General features: G+C 43.6%; 1 protein-coding gene across 1 annotated transcript in view; it reads left to right on the top strand.

Moving 5' to 3' along the window:
- HAVCR1 (hepatitis A virus cellular receptor 1) overlaps positions 1-11,638 on the top strand; it is a 29,743-nt gene extending 18,105 nt beyond the window's left edge. The window contains exons 4-8 of the mRNA XM_036014503.1: positions 3,624-3,722; positions 5,696-5,751; positions 8,196-8,307; positions 9,136-9,172; positions 11,527-11,638. Coding sequence (XP_035870396.1) covers positions 3,624-3,722; positions 5,696-5,751; positions 8,196-8,307; positions 9,136-9,172; positions 11,527-11,638 — 416 coding nt within the window. The remainder of the gene's footprint in view (positions 1-3,623; positions 3,723-5,695; positions 5,752-8,195; positions 8,308-9,135; positions 9,173-11,526) is intronic.
- The last annotated feature ends 14,909 nt before the right edge of the window (positions 11,639-26,547 follow it).

Here is a 26,547-nt window from a genome sequence, read left to right as displayed (position 1 = left end):
TCTTTAGTTTCTACATTTCCCGTACTATTCTTGCCCTCCCCCTATCTATTTTCAACCTACATTCTATGCTACTTATTCTCTATACCTTTTCCCCCTCTCTCCTCCTCCCACCCCCCTGCTGCTAACCCTCCATGTGCCCTCCATTTCTGTGGTTCTGTTCCTGTTCTAATTGTTTACTTAGTTTCTTTTGGTTTTGCTTTAGGTGTGGTTGTTAATATTTGTGAGTTTGCTGTCCTTTTACTATACATGTCTTTTCTTTATCTTCTTTTCTTAGATAAGTCCCTTTAGCATTTCATAAAATAAGGGCTTGGTGATGATGAACTCCTTTAACTTGACCTTATCTGAGAAGCACTTTATCTGCCCTTCCATTCTAAATGAGAGGTTTGCTGGATAGAGCAATCTGGGATGTAGGTCCTTGTCTTTCATGACTTGGAATATTTCTTTCCAGCCCCTTCTTGCCTGTAAGGTCTCTTTGGAGAAATCAGCTGACAGTCTGATGGGAACTCCTTTGTAGGTGACTGTCCCCTTACCTCTTGCTGCTTCTAGGATTCTCTCCTTCGTTTTTACCTTGGCTAATGTAACTATGATGTGCCTTGGTGTGTTTCTTCTTGGGTCCAACTTCTTTGGGGCTCTCTGAGCTTCTTGGATTTCTTGGAAGACTGTTCCCTTTGCCAGATTGGGGAAGTTCTCCTTTATTATTTGTTCAAATACATGCTCAATCTGTTGCTTTTCCCCTTCCGATTCTGGTACCCCTATAATTCGGATATTGGAACATTTAAAGGTGTCTTGGATGCTCTTAATCTTTTCCTCAATTTTTTGAATTCTTATTTCATCATGCTTTCCTGCTTGGTTGATTCTATCTTCCTTCTGGTCCACTGTATTGTTTTGAGACTCATATTCCTTCCTTTCACTATTGGCTCTCCTCCGCGTGTCTTCCTGCATCTGTTTTATGGTAATCTGCATTCTTTCATCTAGATTTCGTCCAAAATCCACCAGTTCCGTGAGCTTTCTGATCACCAGTGTTTTGAACTGCGCATCTGATAGACTGGCTAATTCTTGGTCGCTCAAAAGGATGAGTCCTGGGGGACTGATCTGCTCTGTTGAAAACATGGTTTTGTTTTTTTTTCCCCTGTCCTTTTTTTTTTCCGGTCTGGTTGCTCTTGTTACAGTGGAGGGCGGAGCCTTAGGTGCTCACTGGGGCTGGGCACCCCGGTCACTAGATTGTGACGTTATATGTGGGGGCGGGGCCGGAGCGGGAGCGGGGCGGGAGAAAACAATGGCGGTAGTTCCGTTCCCCTGGACTCAGACCCTTGTCTGGGCTTCCGGGCTGCGAGTTCTGCCCTGGTCCACAATCGCTGCCCCTCTGGGTCTGCTAGCCTCAGCTTGCGTACTCAGGGATCACTGCTGCCTTCTTGCGCCCCCGGATGGCTTTTGCGCCGATTTCGTGCCAAACCTTCCCCCGACCTCCACGCGCCGCCTACCCGAGCCAGCCCCGCGCCCGCCGGCTCGTCTTCTCCTACCAGTCCGGATGAACGCGTCTACTTCAACTTCTTGGCTGCCCGACTTCCATTCAGATAAATCCTCTGCCGGATCTGGGTGTTATTCTGATAGTAAATTATTGTTGTAAATTATTGGTTTTCTAATCTTGGTTGTACGAGGAGGTACGGTGCGTCCACCTATTCCTCCATCTTGCCGGAAGTCCCCTACACTTAAACTTTCTGACAGTTGAGAGTTCAGGTGTAAAACAAACGGTGATAACTCAGCTGATGAGGAGGGAAATAGCTTGATCTCCTGAGGACCAGTTTAGTTTCAAACCTTCTATTTGTAGGGTTAGAAAGATAACGTTCAGTGAAGAGTCTCAAAGCCTTCATACTCTCTGACTCCTTGAGAGGGTCTAGATTCTGAGGAGTAATGGAGAAGTCACAATCTCCTAGTTGGAAATTTCTGATGGGACATATTGATTTTCCTTGACTCCCACTGAACCATGTGTATGTTTACCAGGAAGGACCCTGAAGCATTGGGCTATGAGCTCACTTTGGAAGGAGAGGGCTTTAGGGTTAAACTGGGATTTTAGAGTCATTCAAGTTTGTAGAAAACAGCTTTGTATATACTAAGGCAACTGACCATACTAGAGAATCTGTTGACTTTCTCAATATTGATTTGGCTTCTTTGTCCTTAGTTTGACTCAGTGTGTGCCTGCAAAAGTGTGAGGATTAGTGGACAAGGTTTAGTGAACATACATGAGTTTTTTACTTTATTTAAAGCAGACAGAAGAAAAAAATACGTGTGGCCTCCTGGGGAATAGTAATTGTATTGCTAACTGAATTAAGCCTTATCTTTATCCTGATAGTTTCATAAGGAGTTGGAGTTTAGAGGTGAGCTTTACAGTACAGGAAGGAGGCGAACACTGCAGCTAATTCAATGCGGAGACATTTTCCTTTACGCCCACCCCCTGCCTGTCCTCAGTGCCTGTACACATGCTGGTCTCCTGAGATACCCAGGGGATGGTGGGGTGCACGGTTAGAGCAGCAGGTGAGAAAGAAAGAGGCCCACAAAGAACCAAACTGGGGAATGAAGTTAAGGTCCAGAGGTCTTGTGCACGGGCCTATAGTGGGTAGACTCTGATCATGTGACTTTCTTGTGCTGTCCTGTTCTTTGTCCTGAAGAGAGCCACATCCTGATGTCGGGTTCAGTATTGGAGGGAAACATGAAATGGGTTCAGAACATAAGGAAGGGTGATGTTGAAACGTGAAGATGATGGTGGCAAAGGGGAAACAGAGAGACCAGTGAGAGGCAGTAGGAAAGCCCAAGGGTGAGAGTCCTTGCCTGGCCAGCACCGCTCATTTGCTCTGGAATCTGTGGTGCTCTCAGGGGCAGGAACATAAAGGCTTGATAAAGAGGCAAGTGATGCGTAGCTGAGTGTTGGAGAATCTAGGGGAGCATTTTGATGGGAGATGGAAGATGAGTCAGAGAACAGGAAATTAGTCTTACAAAAATAGTGACTGGAATGCCATTGAAGAAGGAACTGGGGCCAAGGTCCTTATTTGGGGTCAACTTTGCTTTGAGGGTTGTCAATGATTACCAGGTTGAGACTTTGGGCAGTGCAGTCAGCTTGAGGAGACTTCCAGAAATTAGGTGTTGTGGGTGTGTGTCCTGAGCTGGCCCTTATGTGCATCTCCCTGGAAAGAGGTGTGGTTGGATAAGTGGGAACCTCAGTAAGGTCAGAAAACCCAGATTGGGGTTTGTGTGAAGAGGGGAGGACAGATCAGTGCAAACTGCCAGGCCCTGTTCCATGCAGGTGGCATGTCGTTTGTATGAATAAAGCTAAACTGGGTCTCCTGCATGAGATGCGCGGTTGTGGGCATTATGCACTCAGGGGATCCTGGGAGTGTGGAGAGTGTGAAAAGTTTCTGTCTATGGCCAACAATCTAGAGTGCTATCTATCAATATCAGATTTATTACCACTAATAAAAAACGGAGATGGCAGTACAGTGCCTCAATGTTATCTTTGAATAAGTTTTTAAGAAAAAGTCGAAGGTACTTCCTGATTTTCGTTTTGTTGGAGGTGGTTGGGAAATATTCTCCACAAATAGAACAGAGCCCTTTCGTCCTTTCTATTTCAGAAACCACGTCATCTTCGCCAATGCAGACAACAGGCGCCCAGCCTATCACAACACAGGAAATGAATAGGACCAGCTCACCATCGGACCCTTGCCCAACAGGTGACCTCATTTTCTTCCCTGAAGACCGAGAGCATTCAAATTTGATGATCACTGGTGTGTTGTTAAGAGCGCGTGCTCTGACATGATTGCCAACACTGGCCCCTCCAATCAGCTGTGGGACTTGAACAAATGTCTCCCCCTTTCTGAACCTGTTTTCTTCATTTGCATAAAGAACAGAACATCACTACCATGCAGAACCCTTGTGAGGGTTAAATGAGAAGAACAGGCTGGGACATAGTTACAGTAGCCACTGTGATTATTACTTAGATGCCTAGGCACACAAACCTGACTAGCATAGGGAACTTGCATGATTTAGGAACGTGTACATGCATCTCTCTATTTTTCTAAATCACATGAACTGGTCTTGAGTACATCCACATGTATTACTGGGTTTACTACCTTGGGCCAGAGTTGTAAAATAGTTAACTCCAGACCAGACTGGCCACCTGTGCTGACCTTTTGCCTGAGCTCCAGAGCCTCAGTACATCTAGGAGGCTGTCCTACTGCCTTGTGAGGCCTGCGGGTGGACCTAGAGAAGTCCTAGAGAGGGTTCGAGGCCACCAGCAGTGGCACCAAAGAGAGAGGACTGCCCCACAGAGAATCTGCTATTGCCTTTCCAAAGGCCTCCCCCAGTCCCCCCTCTCTGGGCTGGTCCCATGTACGAGACTCTCCTCTTCTGCAATGGAAGCCTGGCCTGTCTTTCCCAGAGTGGAGAAAGGTGACCCTGAAGCTGGTCATCTTTCCCAGCTAACTCTGCGACCCAGAGTGGTGAGCGTGGGGAGTGCCACGTGCTGAAGCCCTTGGGAATGCAGAGCTGGCCGCGTGCCCTGGGCTTGTGCTGTATCCAAACAGGGGCCAGCCTTGCAAACTCCTCCTGTGCATGACTCAGTGCACTCGGGAGCTGCCAATCTGTAGGGCCCCCTATGGCCCACCTCTTGCTAATCATTCCTGGAAGATGGTTCATTGAAAATGGGCCTGCAGTGAGAGTCACAGAGGGACCCATTCCATTGGGATGAGAGGATGGTGACATTTGGTTTTAAATGCGGAACCCTCATATGGGAACAGTTTCCAGACACATAAGCACAGTGGGAGTAGATGAGAACACAAGGGCACAGCAGTAGGGGCGGCTGCACCCACACTCCCAGGGGTGTGAGGGGGAAGAAGGCAGCAGTGGGGAATGATCCTGTAAATACCGTGTCACCCTAACCTGGGGAAGGCGGATCTTCCCACGGTGGAACAGACGTTGGCGCAGCTGTGTCTCAGCTTGGCGGGTGTCTGGGGCTCCAGGGCCAACCCCTCCCTGTGCCCACGTCAGGCTTCCGGGGGCTGCAGCTTCACAGAAGCACAGCGTGTTGGGTCTGGAAGGGATCTGGGTTGTCATGGGGCCCACCACCCACCTTGGCCAGTTGTCTGTGCCAGAGAACTTCATACTTTCTCATTTAATTTTTTCAGTGTAGGCCTTACTAGTTGCCGTTGTCAGACTGGGAAGGCCCTGGGACTGTGTTTTGGAGTCAGCTCCCAGTTCCACTGGGGGGACCAGCTGCGTGCCCCAGGGCAAGTGGTTGCACCCCTCGCTGGAGGCTTATGCCGACCAAAGGCTAGAGGTTTGGAAAGTCATGGGACCATGTGTATTACCTCTGTATAAGTGGCATTCTTAACCTGGTTCCCAGAATGACTTCTGTGTTCCTAAAATTGTAAGCAAAACTTTTTATGTGGTGCATTTTTTTCCATGAAAAAAAAGAAAAAAAGGGTGCATTTTCACAGGGTCCATGACAAAAATGTTAAGAAACACACCTTACAGGATACATTCATAAACACTAGTAACTTGGTATAATTCCTGAAATGCCTGTTGCATTTGGGCCTATTGTTGTTCATCTTTTCATTCGTCATCAGAAAACATGTGAATATATTTGGTGTTTGTAGCGAAAACTCAGTATTTTTTCTCACTAAATAATTGTTTCTTTGTTCAGCAGACGGGAACAGCACTGTGATTCGGCCTTCAGAGGGCGGTTGGCCAGACGGTGGAAACGTAAGCAAATCCCCCGTGTTATTCACCTTCCCTTGTGTGTCTCTCCGGAATTACGTTGTAAGGCTTGTTCCCAGAATAAGACTTGATTCTTTCTAGTGAAGAGACAAAGAAGAAAATAACTTGCTTCTTAGATCAGGATGATTTAATCAATTTGTGAAGTTCGTACAGATATCGGTAGGCCAGCTTTAGAGATGCCCAGTAATGATGTTTTACTCACACAAACACATGCACAACCCTCACAGACGACAGGCTTTCTCCTGGCCAAAAATTGGACAAAAGATAATGAACTAACTTCAGGAGAGTGAGTAACACAGCCTGCCCAGGAAGACTCCAGGTGCATCAGAGGGGTAACGTGCTTGGAGTCTCCGCGGTGGTATTGGAGGCTGTTCCAACCCGATAGTTTTCTTATGCAGAACATCTGAGGGCTCTGCAGAGTTTTTCTACCCTGGAACCTCCCCATGAGATGACTTATTGAGGCATTAACTGTCAGAAGCGGTGAGAAGTGACAACCCACAATAGTAAGAAATCCAAGCTGAGACAAAGTGGGGAGGTTTAGTGTAGGGTCAGATTACTTTATATTGTTAACCTTAGTTACAAAGAGAACACTACGTTAGGAGCCACATGAACTATTTTAACAATTTATATGGCATGATCGATGTGATGGATGTGGGCTTAATGTGTAGATACCCCCTAACTATCAGAACTGCCACCATGGAAATGATTATTATGTTGCTGTACAGCTGGATTTATGCTGAATTAAAAACACCCTCAGACACACTCATACTCTGAATGGTGAGATTGTTCTTGACCTCAGCTACCTATAGGACAGGTAGGCTTGTCAGCAAGGAGGAGCAGTTTAGAAGCAAGTTCGTGGCAGGCAGTAGCAAAATTGTGGGCTTGTTGTGCCTTGATTTTGAGGATATCAGGATGTCTCCCTGGTATCGTGAAAACATGCAGCATATAATTTGAACCAGCAGGTCAACCTCCTGGACACTGTGTGAAGGAGGGAATTGAACAAACACATGAAGATGTGTGAGGAAAGGTGTTCATTGCTGCTGTTTATAACCATGAAAATGTTGTAAACAACCGCTATGCTCAACAAGAAGGGGTTAATTAATTAAGTACGCCCACGTATTGCCATTAAGCATGTCATCACGACAGTGCATTTTCTGACTTGGGATGACAGTTACCACTGCTTGTTAAGTGGAAAACTAACTTTTAAAATAATATATATACTTCATTACACATTGGATATAGTAATTATTTATGTTAAGAAAAAAAAATAGAAACAAAAAATTCCAAAAGAGTATGTAATAAAAAATGGTAGCTGTGGTTGTTTTGGGAAGTTAGGATTACAGTTGATTTTAGTTTTCTTCCCTTCGTGCTTAGCTGCACATTTTAAGGAGAACGTGCACTTTTTATGTAATGTAATAGGTTTGACATGGAATGCAAAGTCTCCTTTGGCAGCCCCATGTGGTAGACTTTGGTAAGTCTACCACTTTAGTCCCCACAGGTCAGGTGACCCCAACGCAGCTTTTAATCTGTAGTTGACCGACACCAAAACAGGCTCAGATCACTGAATAACTTGTTGAGGGTCCCAGAGCAGTTAAAAGAGCCAGGATTCTGACTCCAGAGATTACACTTTCATGCAGCAAAAGGTTTGGCGCTTCTCTCTGATCTTCCACTTCCTTTGTGTTAAAATATCTACCCTGTGGGACCTGTTTAGGGTTGGAGCTAAGCTATATAAAGGAGCCTGGCATCCTTCAGGCTTATTCTAGGAGGGCAATCTTTATGAACGGCACCAGGAGATTTAAACCAAATTCTGCATTTCCACCCCAATGCACAGCATTTTAAGTGAACTATTAATCAGCACCATGTTGGTGAGCAGTTGCTTTCGGGCACATTATATAGACATAGATAGAGTCTTGAATTACTTGTGTAGTTAAAAAATAAGGACTATATCAATGACCAAATTCATTAATTAAATATATCCAGATGATACCATATAGCATCACCAACTCTTACATAGCATCATGGCCTCGCAAAGTCCACTTATATATGAAGAAATTGTTTTTCTTGTTTAATATCATAATAGGATATATTTATGGACATGGCTTAGTGATTTTTTTGAAAATGTGGGTAATTTACTTACAATAACACCGTTTGAAGTATACAGTTGGATCTGTGACAAATGCATACACCCCTGTAAGTCCCGCTCCAAGCGTGATATAAAATATTTTCACATCCCCAAATACACCCTAAATTTCAAATTCTTTTGGGAATTTCCCCCTGTTTACAAGGTCAGATCACATGGTCTTACCCCTCATGATCTAGAAGTAGGCAAGGTCAGTAAAGATAAATGTGTCTGAGTACATCACTTTAGGAAATGCTTTCTGCCCATAATTCTAACAAGATGCTTTTTCAATCTGCTGGTCTTTCCTTAGCATGCGAATGTGGGAGAAAAACCATGGATGAGCACCAATAAGGTTCTCTACATTGGACTCTTCAGTACTCTGCTGATATTGCTCAGTGTTTTGACGACTGTGATTACCAAAAGTACGTAAGTCATCCCAGGGTTGTGCCGAAGGGGACAGAGCGAGGGTCCTAGAGCCAAAGGGCCTGGTTTCAAGCAGCTCCACACGCCACGTTATTCTGATTTCATATAACTTCCCCATTTCATAACCTTGTTCTTTTTTTGTTTCTGTTAAAAATATTGGCCTGTAAAGAGAAAAATGAAATTTAAATTCTCCACAGAGAAATTAAATACTAAGATGTAAGGGTTTGTTGAGTAGAGTTGGGATTTGGAAGGCAACAAGCCTTATTATGTAAGATGTGTTTACTCTTCCTCCTGTCCTTCCCTCAAGACCCAATTTATGTCCATGAAGGATGACATTGTGGGGAGTCTTACAACACTCACTTAACCGAGGAGGCCGATGAGACAGTGGAAGGGAAACAGATTTCAGTAGCTATCCACCAGCTCTGTGTGTGTGTGTGTGTGTGTGTGTGTGACCGGCCTTCGTGAAAAACCACACATTCCATTTTTTACAAGCAAAGTATAATTATTCTAATTGCATTAAGTAAGTCTGGGCATGTGTGTGAATACACTAAACCACTAATCAACCTGAGATAGTTTGCACAAAGGGGCTCAAGTAGGTCCTACGTATTCGGAAGGAGTTACCTGAAGTTATTACATAAGAGCCTAGTTTGAGTTTTATTTGTTTTCTTTTTAAAAAGATAATATTCTTCTAAATTTACATTTTTCATACCCTATCTCTGTACAGATTTTGTTTATATTAGAGTAATAGCAGAAATAATGTATGTGTTTGGGAGAAGAACTCTTTGGCTGACATGTTTAATTTTCTCTTTAACTGCTCCCCAATTTAGGACATTTATGTGTGAAAAGAAAGGTGTTGCAGATAAGGTAAGCTTGAAAGGTTTGTGTTCTGCCTTTGGATGGCTCCTACCCTAATGAAAATAAAGAAAAATTTCTGTCTGTCCCTCTCCTCCTTCCCCCGAACTCTCCATTCTGCACCCCAGAGCCTGAAAACTCGAGTGTAGTGAGGGCCTGCATTGCTGTCCGCAGTGTCCAGTGATAGTTTGAGCTTGCCGTATTCCCCTGGCATTGTGGCAGGAACCACTCCAGACACAGCGCCCCATCCTCACCTCTCAGAGTAATGGAACTAAGTCACAAACTGTGTCTGATGAAATTACACTGGAATGAGTTGTTTGGTTTGTCCGTGATTTCATTCAGTGCTTTGTTTACTGAAAGCCTATTATAGTCCGAAGAGATGAACAAAACAGACAAAACACAAAAGCAAATGAACAGGGTCCTGTTAGTGCTTCCAGGCAAATACCATGGGGAACGTAGACCAGGGTAGGGGGCTGTGTGAGTGAGCCCCCGATGGACCAGGTGGCGGCTTGCAGAGACCTGGAGGGAGACGACTCCAGGCTCAAGCAGGGCACAAGCTCTGAGGTGGGGTGGGGGCCTCCATGGCTCTGCAGACCCCCGCCCTGAGGTTCCTTCTAAAGCCTGCTCTGCTCCTTCACGTTGGTTGTCTGGCCTCATAGACATTTGATTTACAATTTGTGTAAATGTATCCTACTGCCCACTTAAAGCTTAAATCCCCTGTACTCTCATTCACGCCCTGGGTTCATCTGAGCAAACAGCTGTACTGGTGTGAAACCGCTACTTGCTACCAGTTCCAGGTAGTCTGCTGCATTCAGTGGGTTTGAGCTTTAAGCAAGGTCTTTGTGTGACTCAGAAGCCATCCTGTCAGGCTGCCATTCCTTACTGGTGGGTGTCAGCCTTTCCTATGTCTTCATCGTCACATGAGTCAACCCACCGAGTCTGCCTTGGGCATCACCCACCACCCTGTAAGTGCTCCACGAGTGTGGGCTTCAGTTGTTGCCGTCATTCCTGCCTGTCACCGCACCTGTGACACAGGCACTGCTGTTCTTGCTCCTCACGTCAGAGAATGGGCTTCGAAATATTGAGTGACGTCCAAGTTCACAACGCACAGCAGATAAAAGACTCAATATTAGGTCTTTCAGAGTTCAAAACCCATGCTAATGGAAGCTTTGACCTCCTGCTTCCATCCATAGAAGGGAAAAACACTTCTTTTTTTAAAAGATTTTATTTATTTATTTTTAGAGAGGGAAGGGAGAGAGAGAGAGAGAGAAACATCAATGTGCGGTTGCTGGGGGTCGTGGCCTGCAACCCAGGCATATGCCCTGACTGGGAATTGAACCTGTAACACTTTGGTTCACAGCCCACTCTCAATCCACCCAGCTATGCCAGCCAGGGCGGAAAAACACTTCTTACAGGCAGAAGCATGGACCATAGCATCCCTTTTGTTGGTGTCTGTCCTTTCAATGTCAATGTTTTCTTTACGTTCACCTCTTACCGCTTAGTTATAAATGAAAACATGTTGTAGACAATGTTGTAAAATATTAAAAAGCTAAAAGAAAAAAGAGCCTTTTCTTATGACTCTTTTTTGGCAGCTCTACCACACTGACTCATTTCGAGCTAGTGACACCTAAACGGTCTCGCACTTGTGTGCCAGTTAAAGGTGAGCTGAGTGAAGACTCAGTACATTTCACGTCATTTCTGGGTAGGCTCAGGTAATTAAAAAAATCACTGTACATGAATTATGAAATAGCAGCTGTACCAAAGCTGCTGACTCATACCTCTCTGTCCACCTGACATGTGAATGTGTGTGTCATCAAAGCCATCCAGCTCATGGCTTTCCGGTAGTGACCACAGAGACAGGAGGGTTTTTGGCACCGTCATCCAGTACACAATTGTGTGAAACAGCGCTGTTTGACCACATTCAGTATGCTCTGGTATTTTGTATTATTCTCGGTTTATCTTAAATGCAAGATGTACATCACTCCCTAGATTTAAAAATTCACCCTGAAATGACCCAACCCACAGTTGGGAAAGCAACAGCCAAACCATTTGCCAGCTGCCTTTGACAATATTCATCTTGATTCCTTAGTACTTCAATCCGATTTCTGGTCATTGTCTTTGATTATTCTTCTATTCTATGACATGAATCTCTTCAGAGGATAGTCTGAATATGTCTTAGGTTTTGTTTTGTGTTTTAATCCTGCTTACTAAGCAAACTATCCTGCGACTTAATATCCACAACCCCGGAAGCCTCTCTACTCGTGTGATAGGTTGTGAGTGGGGCTCTGGCATTGCAAGTGAACAGCCGTGCTGCTCATTATGTAGAAGGGACCTACTTTTCTCTTACCATGTGATTCTCTTTGCAGCAAGCCTTCACCTATAGAGCTTCTGACCGGAACTCTGCTGAATGACATGGCAGTGCGCTACCAGGCAGGAGAGAGCGTCCACTTTGAGAACAATGTTTACAGTGGGAAATAAGACCCAGAGGCCGTCCAAGGCTTTACGCCCTTGACCGCAGAAGACAACGACCAGATCTCACCATGTCAGAGTCCTTTAAAGCTCCACAATGACTTTCCTGTCAATCTCCCACCGTATTCCAACCTGTCAGTGATGTTGGTTCAAGTGTTTCTAGCTCATCTGTGTGTAGTCGACCTTAGTGGTGATCGGTCCTAAATTTTTATGTGAAACTGGCTCAGTCTTTCTGGTCATAGACGAGCTCTCTCCCAGGTATGAAATGAACACCTTAGACTTTATGAATCCTGTGTCCTGCAAGAATTCTCACCGGAGAGACAGGGAGAGAACTGCTACCTTGGCCACATGGGACTTGAAATCAAAATCTGACTTGGTACTTAAATGACTTCACTTGGAAGCATTCAATGATTACCTCTTGTTTTTTATCTTGTTAAGTTCAAATGTTGCATTTCTTAAGTCACCCAAGGGCTGCAAATCATGGAGGAGCATGGGTTTTTATTTCTTCAATGGGGAAATAAATTCAGTGTGATTTTGCCTTAGATCTTTTCTTTATGTTTCTGAATATGTAAAGTTTTAAAAGAATATTTCATCCATTTCTCTCCTTTTAAAAGATTTTATTTAACTTTAGAGAGAGGGGAAGGGAGGGAGAAAGAGAGGGAGACAAACATCAACGTGTGGTTGCCTCTTGCGCAGCCCCTACTGGGGACCTGGCCCGCAACCCAGGCATGTGCCCTGACTGGGAAATGAACTGTTGATCCTTTGGTTTGCAGGTGGGCAATCAATCCACTGAGCTACACCAGCCAGGGGTGAATATGTAAAGTTCTAAGTGCTTTCTCTTGGACCAGGATGGGGTTTCTAGTAGTTAGAAAAAGTGAGGGTGGTGAGTGGACCAAGCAGATCAGGGGAAGATCAGTTTCCACCTGATTTAACACACACACACACACACACACACACACACACTATTCCTGCTACACCTGGGCCATAGCTCCCGGCACTTATGTAGGCCACTGTCAGGGAATCTGAACCAGTTTTTAGAATGATGTATGGCAGAGATTTTTAAGAAAAAAGAAGGGGAGAGATTGGGGAAGAAGACTTGCTGCCTTAGAAAAGTACAATAGCGTTGTTTGAGAGGACTACTAGTTTCAACTGAAATTCTAAATTGTCCCCAACCACTTTGATTATCAAAATAATTTTAGAAAAATGAAGGTTTTATCTCATATCAAATCGATTTCAATGCTCTTCCTTTTTCACAACTGAACTAACTTTTTGAATTTTGCCAAGAGTTAAACAAGCAAAAACTAAGGATATTTTTCATCACCAGAAACATTTCTACATTAATTGTTCACAAGGCTGGGTACTGATTTCAATTTGAGTTAATCCTGAAATAATTCACGCTTGGGGTTCGGTGCTGCTCACACCAGGGTGGTCTAGGAGGGCAGGGTGCTTGTACTTGAAGGCAACATTTTTGACACAATTCTGCAGAATTCTAGAAAATTAATAGCAAGTATCCATGAATAAAGGTTATATGGGTAAATAAGATTATTAAACATTGTCTATCAGAGTTCCCAAATTGGGCCAGCCTGATCTGGTTTTAAACAGTTTGTTCAAGCTACAGTGTTTTTCTCTTAAATTCAAGACAACATGCATGAACATGGAGATTTCAGTTTAAAGCCCGGATATGTAGCTTCTCTGGAAAGACCTGTGGCATTGGGTGGCATTCCTACACCGTCAGCACCTTGTAGGTGGCATCCCATCCTCTCACCCCTAGTCCTTGCCTGACCTGCAGGTCATGCTTGTTACCTGCTTTGTGACTTGCGGGGCTTCGGATTCTGATGCAGTTCCGCTCTCCGTCACCTTCATGGTGGCACATCGAAGGCTCCAGGGTTCTGGCGAGCTTGTTTATTCCAGCATTTCCAGTGCTTGTTTGGAGGTCATGAGCACAGTGTTGGCTGCTGGCCTGCCCACTAGCACCCATTAAACCATAATGGGGGGGGGGGGGTTAAGGGGGCAGCAGGCAGTAAGCAGAGTTAGAAATAAAACTTGAGTTCTAGCCTAACTCTTACCAGTGACACTGGATGACACTGGGGCAGGTTGTTTCTAATGCCTCCATTTGTACATCTGCTAGAGATCATTATTCCCATAGCTGGGTCAGAGCATAGTAGCAATTATGAGAAGTCTGAAAAGTGAACACCATTGCAGAAATGCAAAGGGTTTTTATTTTGTTCAATCTTTTAGTAAGAGTAGGTGTATGGGGAGGGGTGGGTGGGTGGGCTGGGATGGGAATAAAGGACAGAAAACTATACTTGAACAATGATTAAAATAAAATTTAAAAGAGTAGGTCTACTATTGGTGCTTAGTGAATAATTTCAATAATGTTACATTCATAAGTCTCTTGCTGTATAGTACCTCTTATGTTCTTTTAAATAATGTTTTTTGAAAAGTTAATTTGGCCATAATTTAAAACTAGAAAATAGCTGTCAATAACAGTGGAAGGAAAGAAGGGGAGGTATTTAGTTAATATTGTGTTTTTTTTTCTATAAATGTATTAACCCTGTAGAATGTATAGAGTTTTGTTTTTGATCCTTTGAAACTGATGAGTTTTCATTTCCTAAAATCTGCCTTGGGACATTAGGATATGGGTGTAATTAAGACCATATTTTAAACTTAGGTAATTTGGCACATCTTTAAGAAGTAGCAGAACCAATCTCTTGCTGATGGTGGTGAAGGTAATTGTGTGTACGTGAAAGTGTGAGGGCCTCCTATTCTCACTGTGTGAACACTCACCAATAAATGCGCTTTTTGTTTTCATTTTGAAAACTGACTTTTTGTTTTTCTCAGGCTCATCAGTAGTCTTTGCCTGGCACCTTCGATGCGCCGTGGGTCCCCAGGACAAGGGCAGGTGGGGCAAGACTGGGGAGTCCAGGATGCCTGGCACTCCGCTGTGTGCTGGGGCTGGAGCAGAGAACAACCCTGAACTTCAGTTCTCAAGGAGCTGCAGTTTAGTAGGGGACCCCCGCCCCCAAACCATCAATTCTGGTACCAACTAATGCTGCAGAGAGTGACAATATAGTGACAGAGCCGGGTTTCTCAGCTGTGGCATTTGGAGCCAGATCACCGTTTGCTGTGGGGGCCGTCTGTGCATCTGGGATGTTTAGCAGCATCCTGGACCTCTACCGGTGAGGGGACAGTTGTGATCCTCCAGTGGTGGCAACCGCAGATGTCTCCTCTCATCCCCATTTGAATATCACCATGATACAGGATGCTGGGGTGGGGGGGGTGAGGTGTGTGTGGGGGGAGTGTGGGGAGTGGTGAGATTGGTCAGGGACTGCTGCTGAGAAAGAGGTGACATTTGAGTTAACCCAAACAAGGCAGCTTCTAGGAGGAATCCAATGGCCTTGGGGCAGGGAGAAGCCTGTGCATTCAGAGGCAGAGAGGAAGGTGTGTTCCAAGGACTAAAGAAGCCCCTGACCTGCACGACTCAGGTGGTGGGGCATCTTCTCCCAAAGGGAAAGTTCACCGGTTAGATACCTGGTCAGAGCACATTCCTGGGTGCAAGCGATCCATGTTTCTCTCTCACATCGGTGTTGCTCTTCACGTTCTCTTCCCTGTCTCTAAAAATAAATAAATAAAATCTTAAAAAAAAAAAAAAAAGCCAGTGTGGCTGCAGCAAAGTGAGGAAGGAGGTTTGAATGAGGAGGCTGGAGACATGTGCACTGTTGCGTGGGTGCTGGCTGCAAAGGGCGCTGTGAACGCATCTGTTTGAGAAGAGTCTGTCTCTTAGAAACATTTACATGTTAAGGGCTAAACCTGCTTATGATACTAACATTTATTAACATGCTTCAGTGACGTGTCCTAAGTTTACATATGCAAAGCCAGTTTGATTGGGCCGCCAGAAGAGTAGGTTAGGGAAGGATATCGGAGCGGGGTGCACTCTGGCAGTGAGGGACTTTTCACAAGGCTGTGTGAGGGCTTCGGGACAGGGGCCCTGGAAGAGGACAGGCAGGGTGTCCGAGTTAGAGCCACTCGGCTGGGCAGCAGCTGAAGCAGCTGAACACAGTCTTCCCAAACTCACAGCTCGGAGGAGTGGAGAGATGCACGCTGGCGGTGATAAATGCCTCAGATACCCCCTCTCCACTCCATAGGTCCACCCACTTTTCGGGAATGCTTGTCTCTCCTCTGGGCATGTCATTCCTCAAGGCTCAGCTCAAATGTCCCCTCTCTCGTGGTGCCGGACCTCATCGCCCTGGCCAGAATTAACCTCCTGTTACGGGCCCTTCCTTGCAGCCCTTTTTATCACTTGACAAATATGCCAGGCGTGGTGCCGTGCCCACTTTCAGTCATTCTGCAGGAGGTCAGCGCCTATCTGGCACGTTCAGCACATTTGGGTGAATTACAGAGATGCTCCTGCCCCCCTTTTCTGGCTGACACAGCCCCTGAGCCAGAGCAGAGGCTTGTCACATGGAGTCTGTCCAACCGGCAAGCATGCATGGTGGTTCTCTAGTGACGCTGTAACTCAGGCCTCCGTGTTCGAGACGTGTGGGTGGACGATGCTTGGTGTACTGAGTCTTTGAGGGAGGGGCCTTCAGTTTCTCAGCACCCGCCCGGCTTGCACATAGTAGGTGCTCAGTACGTTTCTATGAAAATCGAAGAATATTTCCTAGAACCTTCCTGTGTGCTAAAGTTGGGAGAGAGAAGTGTGTTTAAAACTCTCTTTTACAATATAGAACCAACACTCTTCATGTGAGTGGCTGGAGCCTAGGCACCTCAAAGCCTCTCCAAGACCAGTGCTTTGCAACAGTGGCTGAGCCTTAGAATCACCCGGGAAGCTTGGCCAACTGCGCATGCCCAGACCAACGGGCCCAGAATCTCACAGGTGGGACCCAGATAGTATTATTTTTTATTCTCCCCAGGTGATTTCAATGCGTGGGCGAGGCTGGGAACCACTGAATTAGAGAGACTTTGGCGAGGGAAGGCGAGCACGTGTTTTCTTGTTCTGTGCGACAGGCGCTCTGGAAAAGCGTAAGAGATACAAACGGAAACAGAAAAACATCGACCATGGGACAGGTGAACAATAGCGGGGCGTGACGCCTGGCGACAGCAGATGGTCATTGTGTCTGGCTCCCTGAAGGACACAGGACTACACTGGTGGCAGCCCCGGGAATGAGAAGTCGGCCCCGCCACGCTTCCGAAAGCTTCTCGGGAAACTGGCCCAGATGCCAGCTGGCTGTCCCTGGGCCTCCTTCCTAAGAACTAGATGTGTTCTTCCACACGCTGCAAAAATAAGCAAAGAGGAAAGTCCCTCTGGCCTCCCAGGGGTTGCTCTAAGGTAACCTTCTTTGTCCCACACTGTGGGCCGCTGAGACGGGCTCTGTCTGTCTGGGGCGTGCTGAACCGGCCTGGGGCTAGCCATACTTGGGTGCTAACTGATTCACACGTTCCTCAATGGAGTTCATTTTTTTAATAGTTTATGTTTTATTGTATTTTTTCCCATCACTGTGTATCCCGCTTATACCCTTTTCCTCCTCCACTGGCCCCGCCGACAATCACCACACTGTTGTCCATGTCCATGTGTTCTTTTTCTTTTTGGCTTGATCCCCCCTCCCCCGCCCTGCTCTCCATCTATGAGTCGGTCTCTCTTTTGCTTATTAGTTTGGTTTGTTCAGGAGATTCCACATATGAGTGGAATCTAATTGTCTTTCTCTGACTGGTTTGTTTCACTTAGCATAATGCTTCCCAGGTCCATCCATTCTGTGGCAAAGGGTAAAATTGTCTTCTTTTTATGGCCTAGTAGTATTTCCTTGTTAGACTTCGTTTTTTTAGAGTTTTAGGTTCACAGCCAAACTGAGTAGAAAGTACTGAGAGTTCCCATGTAACTACCCTCTTCTCCCTGGAGCGCTCAGGACCCTGACCATTTACCTCTTCCCCGAGTGAGGTACGTTTGGTGCAGGTGATGAACCATCATCTGTTTATCCCCCTTTTGCTCCCTCAGAGTCCCTCTTCCCCCAAACCTGCGGCAACCACTAACCTTCTTGTGATTTTCGTAGTGTTACCCTTTCCAGTGTGCCATAGTGTTGGACTCGTGCGGTGCGTATGGAGCCTCTTCACATGGACTTCTTTCGCTTAGCAATACGAATCTACATTTTCTCTCTCTCTCTTCTCATGGCTTTATAACACATTTCCTTTTACTGTGGGGTGCTATTTAATTGTTTGGGTGTACCATAATTTGTTTATTCATTGACCTATGGAAGGACATTTGGCTGCTTCCAAGTTTTGGCCATGGCGAATAAAGTTGCTATAACCAATCCCGTGGAGGTTAAGAAGTGTGGCTGAGGAACTGTGTGGTGAGAGTGTGTTTAGTTGTGTGGGAAACTACTGCACTGTCATCTTTCAAAGTGGCGGTAGCATGTTGTACGCCATCAGCGATGAATTAGTTCCCGTTGCTTCACACCTGATCACACTTGGTGTCAGATTTTAACCATTCTACTACATGCATAATGGCATCTCATTTTTTAAAATTTGCATTTAATTTCCTGATAACATGTTGAATAGGTTGTCATATGCTTATCTGCCATCTATATATCTTCTTCGATGGTGTGTCTATTCAGATATTTTGACCATTTTTTAATCAAGTTGTTCGTTTTTTTATTGTTGAGTTTTAAGAGGTTTTTGTGTATTTTATTTAATGGTCCTTTATCAGAGATGTCTTCTGCAGATATTTTTTCCTATCTGTGGCTTATTGTCTCATTTTCTTGACAGTGTCCCTCATAGAGCAGAAGTTTTTAATTTTAATGAAATTCAACTTATCACTTTTATTATGGATCATGTCTTTGATGTTATATTTTACAAGCCATTGCCACAACCAAGGACATCTAGATTTTCTCCTGTGTTATCTTCTAGGAGTGTTATAGTTGGGTGTTTTACATTAAGGGCTATGATTCATTCCGAGTTAATTTTTGTGAAAGGTATAGGTCTGCAGCTAGGTTTTTGTTGTTTTCATTTGTTTGTTCTTTACATGTACATATCCAGTCCCTTATGTTGAAAAAACAATCCTGTCCCCATTGAATTAGCTTTGTTCTTTTACCAAAGAGCAGTTGACTCTGTGTGGGTCTTTATTTTGGCTCTTTATTCTATTCCATTGATTTATTTTTCTGTTCTCTGGCTGATAGCACACTGTCTTGATTATGGTTAACTTTGTAATAAATCTTGAGGCTGAGTAGTGTCAAATTGAAGACTTTGTTCTTCAGTACTGTGTTGACTCTTCTGGGTACTTTGTCTCCCCACCTACACTTTAGGATCAGTTTGTCATTATCCACAAAATAACTTGCTGGGATTATAACTGGGATTTCATAGAGTCTATAGGTCACATTGGGAGGAACTGACATTTCAGCAATTTCAAGCCTTCCAATTCATGAGCAATGGACTGCCTCTCCATTTATTTAATTTTTTTTTATTTCTGTCATCAAATTCTTTGTAGTTCTCCTCATATACATATTAAACATATTTTGTTAGATTTAGACCTAAATATTTTACTGATGGGGGCTAATGGAAATGGTCTTATATTATTTTAGTTCAGGTTTGAATTTTTTATTGCAAGTATAAAAGACAGTAATAGACTTTGAATATTAACTTTATATCCTGCAACCTTGCTGGAGTTGCTTATTAGGTCCAGAATTATTTTTCCGTCGACTCTTTGAGATTTTCTTTGCAGACAGTCACGTCATGTGCAAACAGAGAGGGCTCTATTTCTTCCTTCCCCATCTGTGCACCCTCTCTTTACTTTTTTGTTTCTTTGCATCAGCCAGAATTTCTAGCATGGTGTTGAGAAGCAATGGCGAGAGTGGGTCTCCTGGCCCTGCTCCTGATCTTAGTGGAAAAGCATTCAATTGTCACAAAGTGTGGTGTTAACTGTAGTTATCTTGTAGATTTTAACAAATCAAGTTGTGCTCCCCTCTATTAATTTACATTTTTATAAGAGAGAAAATGTACATTGATTTTTCTATTCCTAACTGGTCTTCCATTCAGATTTAACAAATCTTTATTGTGTACTTGTAGCACAAGACAGGTTTAAGATTTTTATGTCTTTTTATTAATGAATAAACTTTAGTTTTAGAGTAGTTTTATTTTTGTTCAGTTTTATTGAGATTCATTTGCTTATAGCACTGTATCAGTTGAAGGTGCAAACCATAATGATTCTACTTACGTATACTGTGAAGTGATTACCACAATAATTCATCGTCTCCTACAGATACAAAAAGGAAAAATGTTTTTTTTCTATGTGATGAGAACTCTTAGGCTTAACTTTCTTAACAGCTTTCAGATATGGCATATGTCATCAGTGTTGACTGTCGTCATTAGGTTGTAAATTGAATCCCCAGTGCTTTCTTATCTTCTTCCTAGGAGTCTGTGCTTTTTGACTGCTTTATCCAATTCTCCCCCACCCTCACCTCTGGGAACCACAAATCTGATATAAGTGAGATCATACAGTATTTATATTTCTTTGTCTGACTTATTTCACTTGGTATAATGCCATCAAGGTCCACCCATGTTGTTGCAAATAGTGGAGTTTCATTCCTTTTTATGGCTGAATAGTAACGATTCCACATCTTTGTCCATCCATCCATCTGTGCACACTTAGGTTGTTTCCATGCCTTGGGCATTATAAATAATACTGCTATGAGCACTGGGGTGCAAGTCTCTCATCTACATAGTGTTTTTGTTTCCTTTGAACATATATGCAGAAGTGAAATTGCTAGATCATATGGTGGTGCTATTTTTCATTTGTTAGTGAACCTCCATACTGTTTTCTACAGTGGCTGTCCCGATTTACAGCCCAGCCAACAGTGTGCAGGATTTCCCTTTTCTCCACATCCTTGCTGGACAGTGTTGCTTTTAAGATTGAGAGTAGGCAAAAATATAAGTGTAAATCTTCATAACCTTGGATTAGGCAATGGTTCTTAGCTATACCACAAAAAGGGTGAGCAAGCAAAGGAAAAGCAGATGTTAAACTTTATCAAAACTTAAAACTTCTACTCCAAGGACACTATCAAGGAAGTGAAAAGTTAACCTACATCCTGGGAGAATATATTTGCAGATCACATTTTGGATAAGAGTCTAGCATCTAGAATATATAAATAACTCTTATAATTCAACAACAAAAAGACAAATGACCAGTTCAAATGTGCAAAGGACTTTGCAGGACATTTCTTTAGAGAAGATACACAAGTGGCCAATAAGCACAAAGTACTAAACATCCTTAGTAATTAAGAAAATGGTAACCAAAACATAATGAGATACCATTCCATGTCCATTAGGATGACTGTACAAATAATTTTTCAAATACCATATAATAACAAGTACTCATGAGGCTGTGGAAAATTGGAATCCTTATACAGTGCAGTTGTGAGTATAAAATGTTATAGCCATCCTGGAAAACATTCTGGCTGTTTCTCAAAAAGTTAAATGTACAATAGCATTTTCATATGACCCAGCAGTTCCACCCCTACTGATATGCCCACAAGAATGGAAAACATATGTGCATTAAAAAAAAAAAATGTGTGCCCTGGCCGGGTAGCTCAGTTGGTTGGAGTGTGGTCCTGGTGCACCCAGGTTTTGGGTTCAATCTCCAGTAGGGGCACATGCAGAAATTGGCCAGTGAATGCATGGGCGGGTGCAGCAATGGGTTGAAGTCTCTCTCTCCCTTCCTCTCTCTCTCAAATCAATAAATTAAAAAAAAAATAAGTTTCTCAAGAGGCAGGATTATGTAACGATAACATCAGAAATTGTATTCATATCTTCATAGCAGCAATCCAAATGTCCACACTGGTGAAAAAATAAATAACGTGTAATATATCCATATAATGGGATATTAGTCATAAAGTGGAAATGAAGTACTTATTTATGCTATGATACAGAAGAACCTCAAAAACATTGTGGTGAGTGAGAGGAGCCAGATGTAAAAGGCCGTATTGTATATGATTGCCTTCTGTAAAATGACCAGGCAAATGCACAGGGAGAGGGAGTAGAGCGTTGGCTGCCAGAGGCTGGAAAGAGAGAGTAGAGAGTAACTACTAACGGGTATAGGGTTTTTTTGGGGGGGTGGTGGTGGTAATGAAAACATTCTAAAATTAAATAGTAGTTGTACAACTTTGTGGATATGCTAAAAAACACTTTAAAATGGTAAACTTTATTTTGTATATATTGCACTGGAAAAAAAATAAGAGTAGGGAAAGGGCTTGTATTGATTGGTAGAGGAACATGTGTGATTTGGGATGATGGGAGAAAAGATTTTTTATGGGCTCCAAACCCAGGAAAAGAAAAGCTTGGTTTAAGGGTGTCTGGGCTTTGCACAAGGAGCATGACTTTGAGAACTGTGTAAGAAATCTTGACATGTGCACACTCTGTTCTCGTCTGTATCTGCAACCTCTGCTTTCTCCTGGACCCTACCTCTCTGCCTGGGAGCGGGACACACAGAAGCCCCGACCAACTTTCCCTTGACCCTTTAACAACCTCTAGCTACTCCCCTTTCCCTTTCCCTTTCCTTTACTTCTCAGTCAAACTGTTCTGCTGCAAATATCCAGTTCCCTGCCTTCCATTTACTCTGTAAGCCAATGCAGGCTGGCTTCTGGCTCCACCCTTCCAATGAAGCTGACCATGTAAGGAACTTTGGCTATTTCTCAATCCTTATTATACTGGACCTTTTCAGAGCATTTGACTCCAATGACCAAACCATCCTCCTTACAACTCTCTCTTCCTCTTTGCTCTCAGGAAGTGGTGCCTTTGTCCGGGTTTTCTTCCTGCTGCTCTGCATTTGTGGCTCGATCCTTTTTCTCTGTCTCCCTAAGCGCTCATGTCCTCCAAGACTCACTCCACTACTTGCTTCTTTCTTGCCATCTTCTCCCTGTTAACAGGAGACCCAACTCTCTGTTACAGTCATGGTCTCTCTCCTGAGCTACGAACTGTAGGTTTATGTCTTTGCCTAACTGGAAGTTTTCAGCTATAATTCCTTCCCATTATTTCAGTTCCACTCTTTCTCCCCTCTCCTATTAGACCTCCAGTGATGTGGATGTTAGTGCTTTTGTTACAATCATTCGGGTCACTGAGATGTGGTCCCCCCTCCTCCGGTCTATTTTCTGTCTGTTACTCAGATCGGGTAAGTTCTGTTCACCTGTCCTCCAGTTCTCTGCTTCTGTCCTCTATCATCCTCTACCGTCTCCTCTCTAGTACGGAGCCTGTCCATCAGCTTCTATTTCAGTGATGGTATTTTTCCGTGTATAAAGCACACCCACCCACGTTTTTGGCCCAAACTTTCAGGAAAAAAAAATCTTTCATTTTAATTATTTAATTCAATTATTTATTTATATTTAGATACCTGTTTTTTGTATTAAGAAGGAATTTAGCATTTATTTTTGAACATGTTATAGTACAAGAAATTTTATGTAACAATTACAAAACACAAGAACAGATACAAGGTATTTCAGGTACTACCCAAGTATAATGTGCACCTTTATTTTTCCCTCAAAAATTTGGGCAAAAAGTGTGCATTAGACATGGCAAAATATGGTATTTTATTTGTTGTATTTTTCAATTTCATGTTTCCCAATTGGTACATTTTCATAACCTCTATTTCTTTTTTATAGTCCTAGACATTTTTACAGACAAGAATAGTTCTTAAAGTGATGTCCATCTATTTATGTATTTCAGTATGAAATGCATAAACATAAAATTATGAAATATAAAAGAAAATTTATATGTAATCACCATTATTGCACCTAACAAAATTTGTGATAACTCTTTAATACTAATATATATTTGAATTTTTCTCATTTGCCCCCTCTCCAATTGTCTGTTTATCATTGGTTCACCCAAATCGGTATCCAGATAAAACTCATATATTGCATTTGGTTGTTATGTCTTTTAAGTTTCTTCTCACTTAGAACTGTGACTCCTCCCTTTCTTCCATGCCATTGGCCGGTTGAAAGACTGGGTGAGCCATTCTTAATATGTCCCATATCATGGACTTTTCTGACTGGATCATTCCCTGTAGATTAAAAGAGCTAAAAGTTTTGATTAGATCCAAACTCAATATTTTTGTGAAAAGAATACTTCATAAGTGGTGTTATTTAAAGTGCTCTTTTTAAATAGTAAAAAATTGGGGGAGGACCTGACTACCTAATAAAGGGGACTTGTTTAAATAAATGATGATGTATCCGGGCAGTGTGCAGCCGGTTCTGAGGACATTACATGTGTGCAGTAAAAGACAATTTAAATTAAAATTTGAGAGCCTAAAACATGTCACAGCAAATTTTAAAAGCTGGTCACATACACAGATGTGTCATAGGTGATTCCGACTGGCAGGATCTAGGTCATAATACCATTGATGAGTGTTGGAGCAGAAGCTCATTCTCCCGTTTCTCCTTTGATGAGATCAAGACAAGACAGATACATAATGGTCCTGCATTGTTTTATATCCTATTAACATAAATCCAGCGAAAGTCATCTTACAAAAGCTTCCCCCAGAAGTAAGATGGTGTGAGGAGGGTATGAGCCCACTGTGGCTTTCGCAGGTTCCTCAAGTCTGCCAGACCACCTTCTTAAAGAGAAGAGGCAGGGCGAGGCCGAGCCACACCTGCCCACCGCCATCATGGCTCTCGTCCATCAGGAGCCCAGAAACCCACAAGGGGGAAGACAGGAGAACTAGAAACAAAACGGAAATGCCCTGTAGTTTAAAAGGCAGGGTTGTTAGCTGCTCCTTTTCAACCCAGAGGGCCAGGGAGCCTTTAGCACAGAAACACTCTGCCCCATGATTGAGACACAGTGGGCCGTCGCCCTTGGCACAGCCCAGGCTGTCATGTGGGCACTCCTCCCCTGTGCCCATGGTAAGGGGCACCAGAGGCCAGCAGGCCACAGCTGTGAAAGGAGAACCCGACTGCTGGCACCTTGCCTTTTCTCCTTTGGGTTCCTTCTTCTTGTGTGGCCACCCCACCTTTCCCACTTCTTTTTTCCAAAGGACTTCTTCCTCCCAGATGCCTCACTGTCCCCTACTTGCTTCGCACTGTACATTTGTTGTGCAGAGAACTCCTCTTTGAGGCAGGCTGTCCAAGCTCGAATCAGAGGGAAGAGTCTGGCCCTTCCACTATTAGTATGCATCCTCAAGCAAGTAATTAACAGCGCTCAGACTCAGGCTGTCCAGAGTGTCAGAATGTGAACTTGGAGGTTTTCCAAACATTTAATGTCCAATGTTGGTTTTGCAAGGTTTCCAATGGCAAGACTTGAGGCTGAAGCTGAACAAGTTTTTGCTCCTTTACTTTCTACTTTCCAAGTATTTATTTAGCAGAGAAGAGTATTAAAGTAATTTACAGGAGATACGTATTTTCTCCTGAACTGTTATGTAAAATGTAATGCAGCTAAAAGGAATCAAAGGAATAGATAACATTTATTCTTCTTTCTCTTGGCTTACGCCCACTCTCCCATTTAGCAAGGGGAAATTGCCATTAGCTGAATACATGACAAGGTTGTTTCTTCAAGGTATGTAGTTTAGTGTTAAAAGAAATGCACTTAAGAAAAATTCCTTGTATTCTGTCAGGCCTTACATTTTACAGTATAATTCACATACTTTATTGAATGTGTGTCAGTGTGTTTTAAGTTCTGTTGTGTGCTTCTAAAAACAGCTCTACTGAGGTACAATTCACACAAAATAAAATTCGCCCGTTTTAAGCGTGCGTCGTATTGGCAGATGTGCACGGTCATGCGGCCACCATCGCGTCCTGCCACACACAGACGTTCCCGTCGCTCCGGCACGTTCCCACGTGCCTCTCTGCAGGCAGTCCTCCACCCTCACTGCCGGCCGCACCTGGCCAACTACTGGTCTGCTTTCTGTCGCTATGTTTTTGCTTCTTATTTTTTATTTTTTGAAGATTTTGTTTATTTATTTTTAGACAGAGGGGAAGGGAGGGAGAGAAAGTGGGAGAGAAACATCAATGTGTGGTTGCCTTTCACTCAGCCCCTACTGGGAGCCTGGCCTGCAACCCGGGCATGTGCCCTGACCGGGAATCAAACAGGGGACCCTTTGGTTCGCAGGCCGGCACTCAATGCACTGAACTACACCTTCCAGGGCTGTTGATTTTGCTTCTTTTAAATGGAATATTATAGTACATAATCTTCCGTGTCTAGATTGCCCACCTTGCATAATGTCTTTGAGATTTCATTAGTGTCTTTGCACATAGCAGTAGTTTTTCTTATTGCTGACTAGCATTTTCTTGTGTGGACATTCAGTATTTGGCTACTGCCCATGACGCTGTGCATGTTTATGTATAAGTCTGTGTGGGGACATACTTTCATTTCTCTTGGGTACATAACCTAAGAGTGGAATTGAAACCAGAACAGCCAGTGTTCTTGCTGCCTGTCATCTACCAGACCCAATAAGCAGAGACAGGGATTGAATCTTTATGGGTGCCTCATTCAGATGGTCGGTGATCTGAGAAGAGGGTGGGTTTGTACCCTAACAGGACATCTTAAATTCCATTTGAAACTGAGCTTTTTAATAAGGAGAATTAAAGTATAGGTAAAGGGTTTGTAACTCAGGGAAAAAGTTAATCAGATAAAAGCTGCAACACCCTTTTATCTGTGCCCTGGGCGGTGGGTGTCTCACCCTGGAGCACAGATGCTCAGATGCCATCTCCATGGCTTGCAGTCCTCCTAGGCACGAAGGTAGAACTGTTTATAGTCTCCTGGAGTCAAGGTGGATCATACCTTCAGTTCCTGAAACAATAGCTTTTTACATCCATTGATCACTAAGCTTGTTAGCTATTCCCTGAAACTAAAATTTTTCCAACATTCGAGTCCCCCATCAGAATTGCTGGGCCTTGTAGCAAGCATATGTTTAATTTAATTGCTAACTATTTGTGGGAGAATGTTTT

This window comes from Phyllostomus discolor, chromosome 13 (genome assembly GCF_004126475.2).
Source record: "Phyllostomus discolor isolate MPI-MPIP mPhyDis1 chromosome 13, mPhyDis1.pri.v3, whole genome shotgun sequence".
Taxonomy (NCBI): domain Eukaryota; kingdom Metazoa; phylum Chordata; class Mammalia; order Chiroptera; family Phyllostomidae; genus Phyllostomus; species Phyllostomus discolor.
The sequence above is the reverse complement of the archived record's forward strand: the minus strand, read 5'-3'. Positions and strand labels throughout refer to the sequence as shown.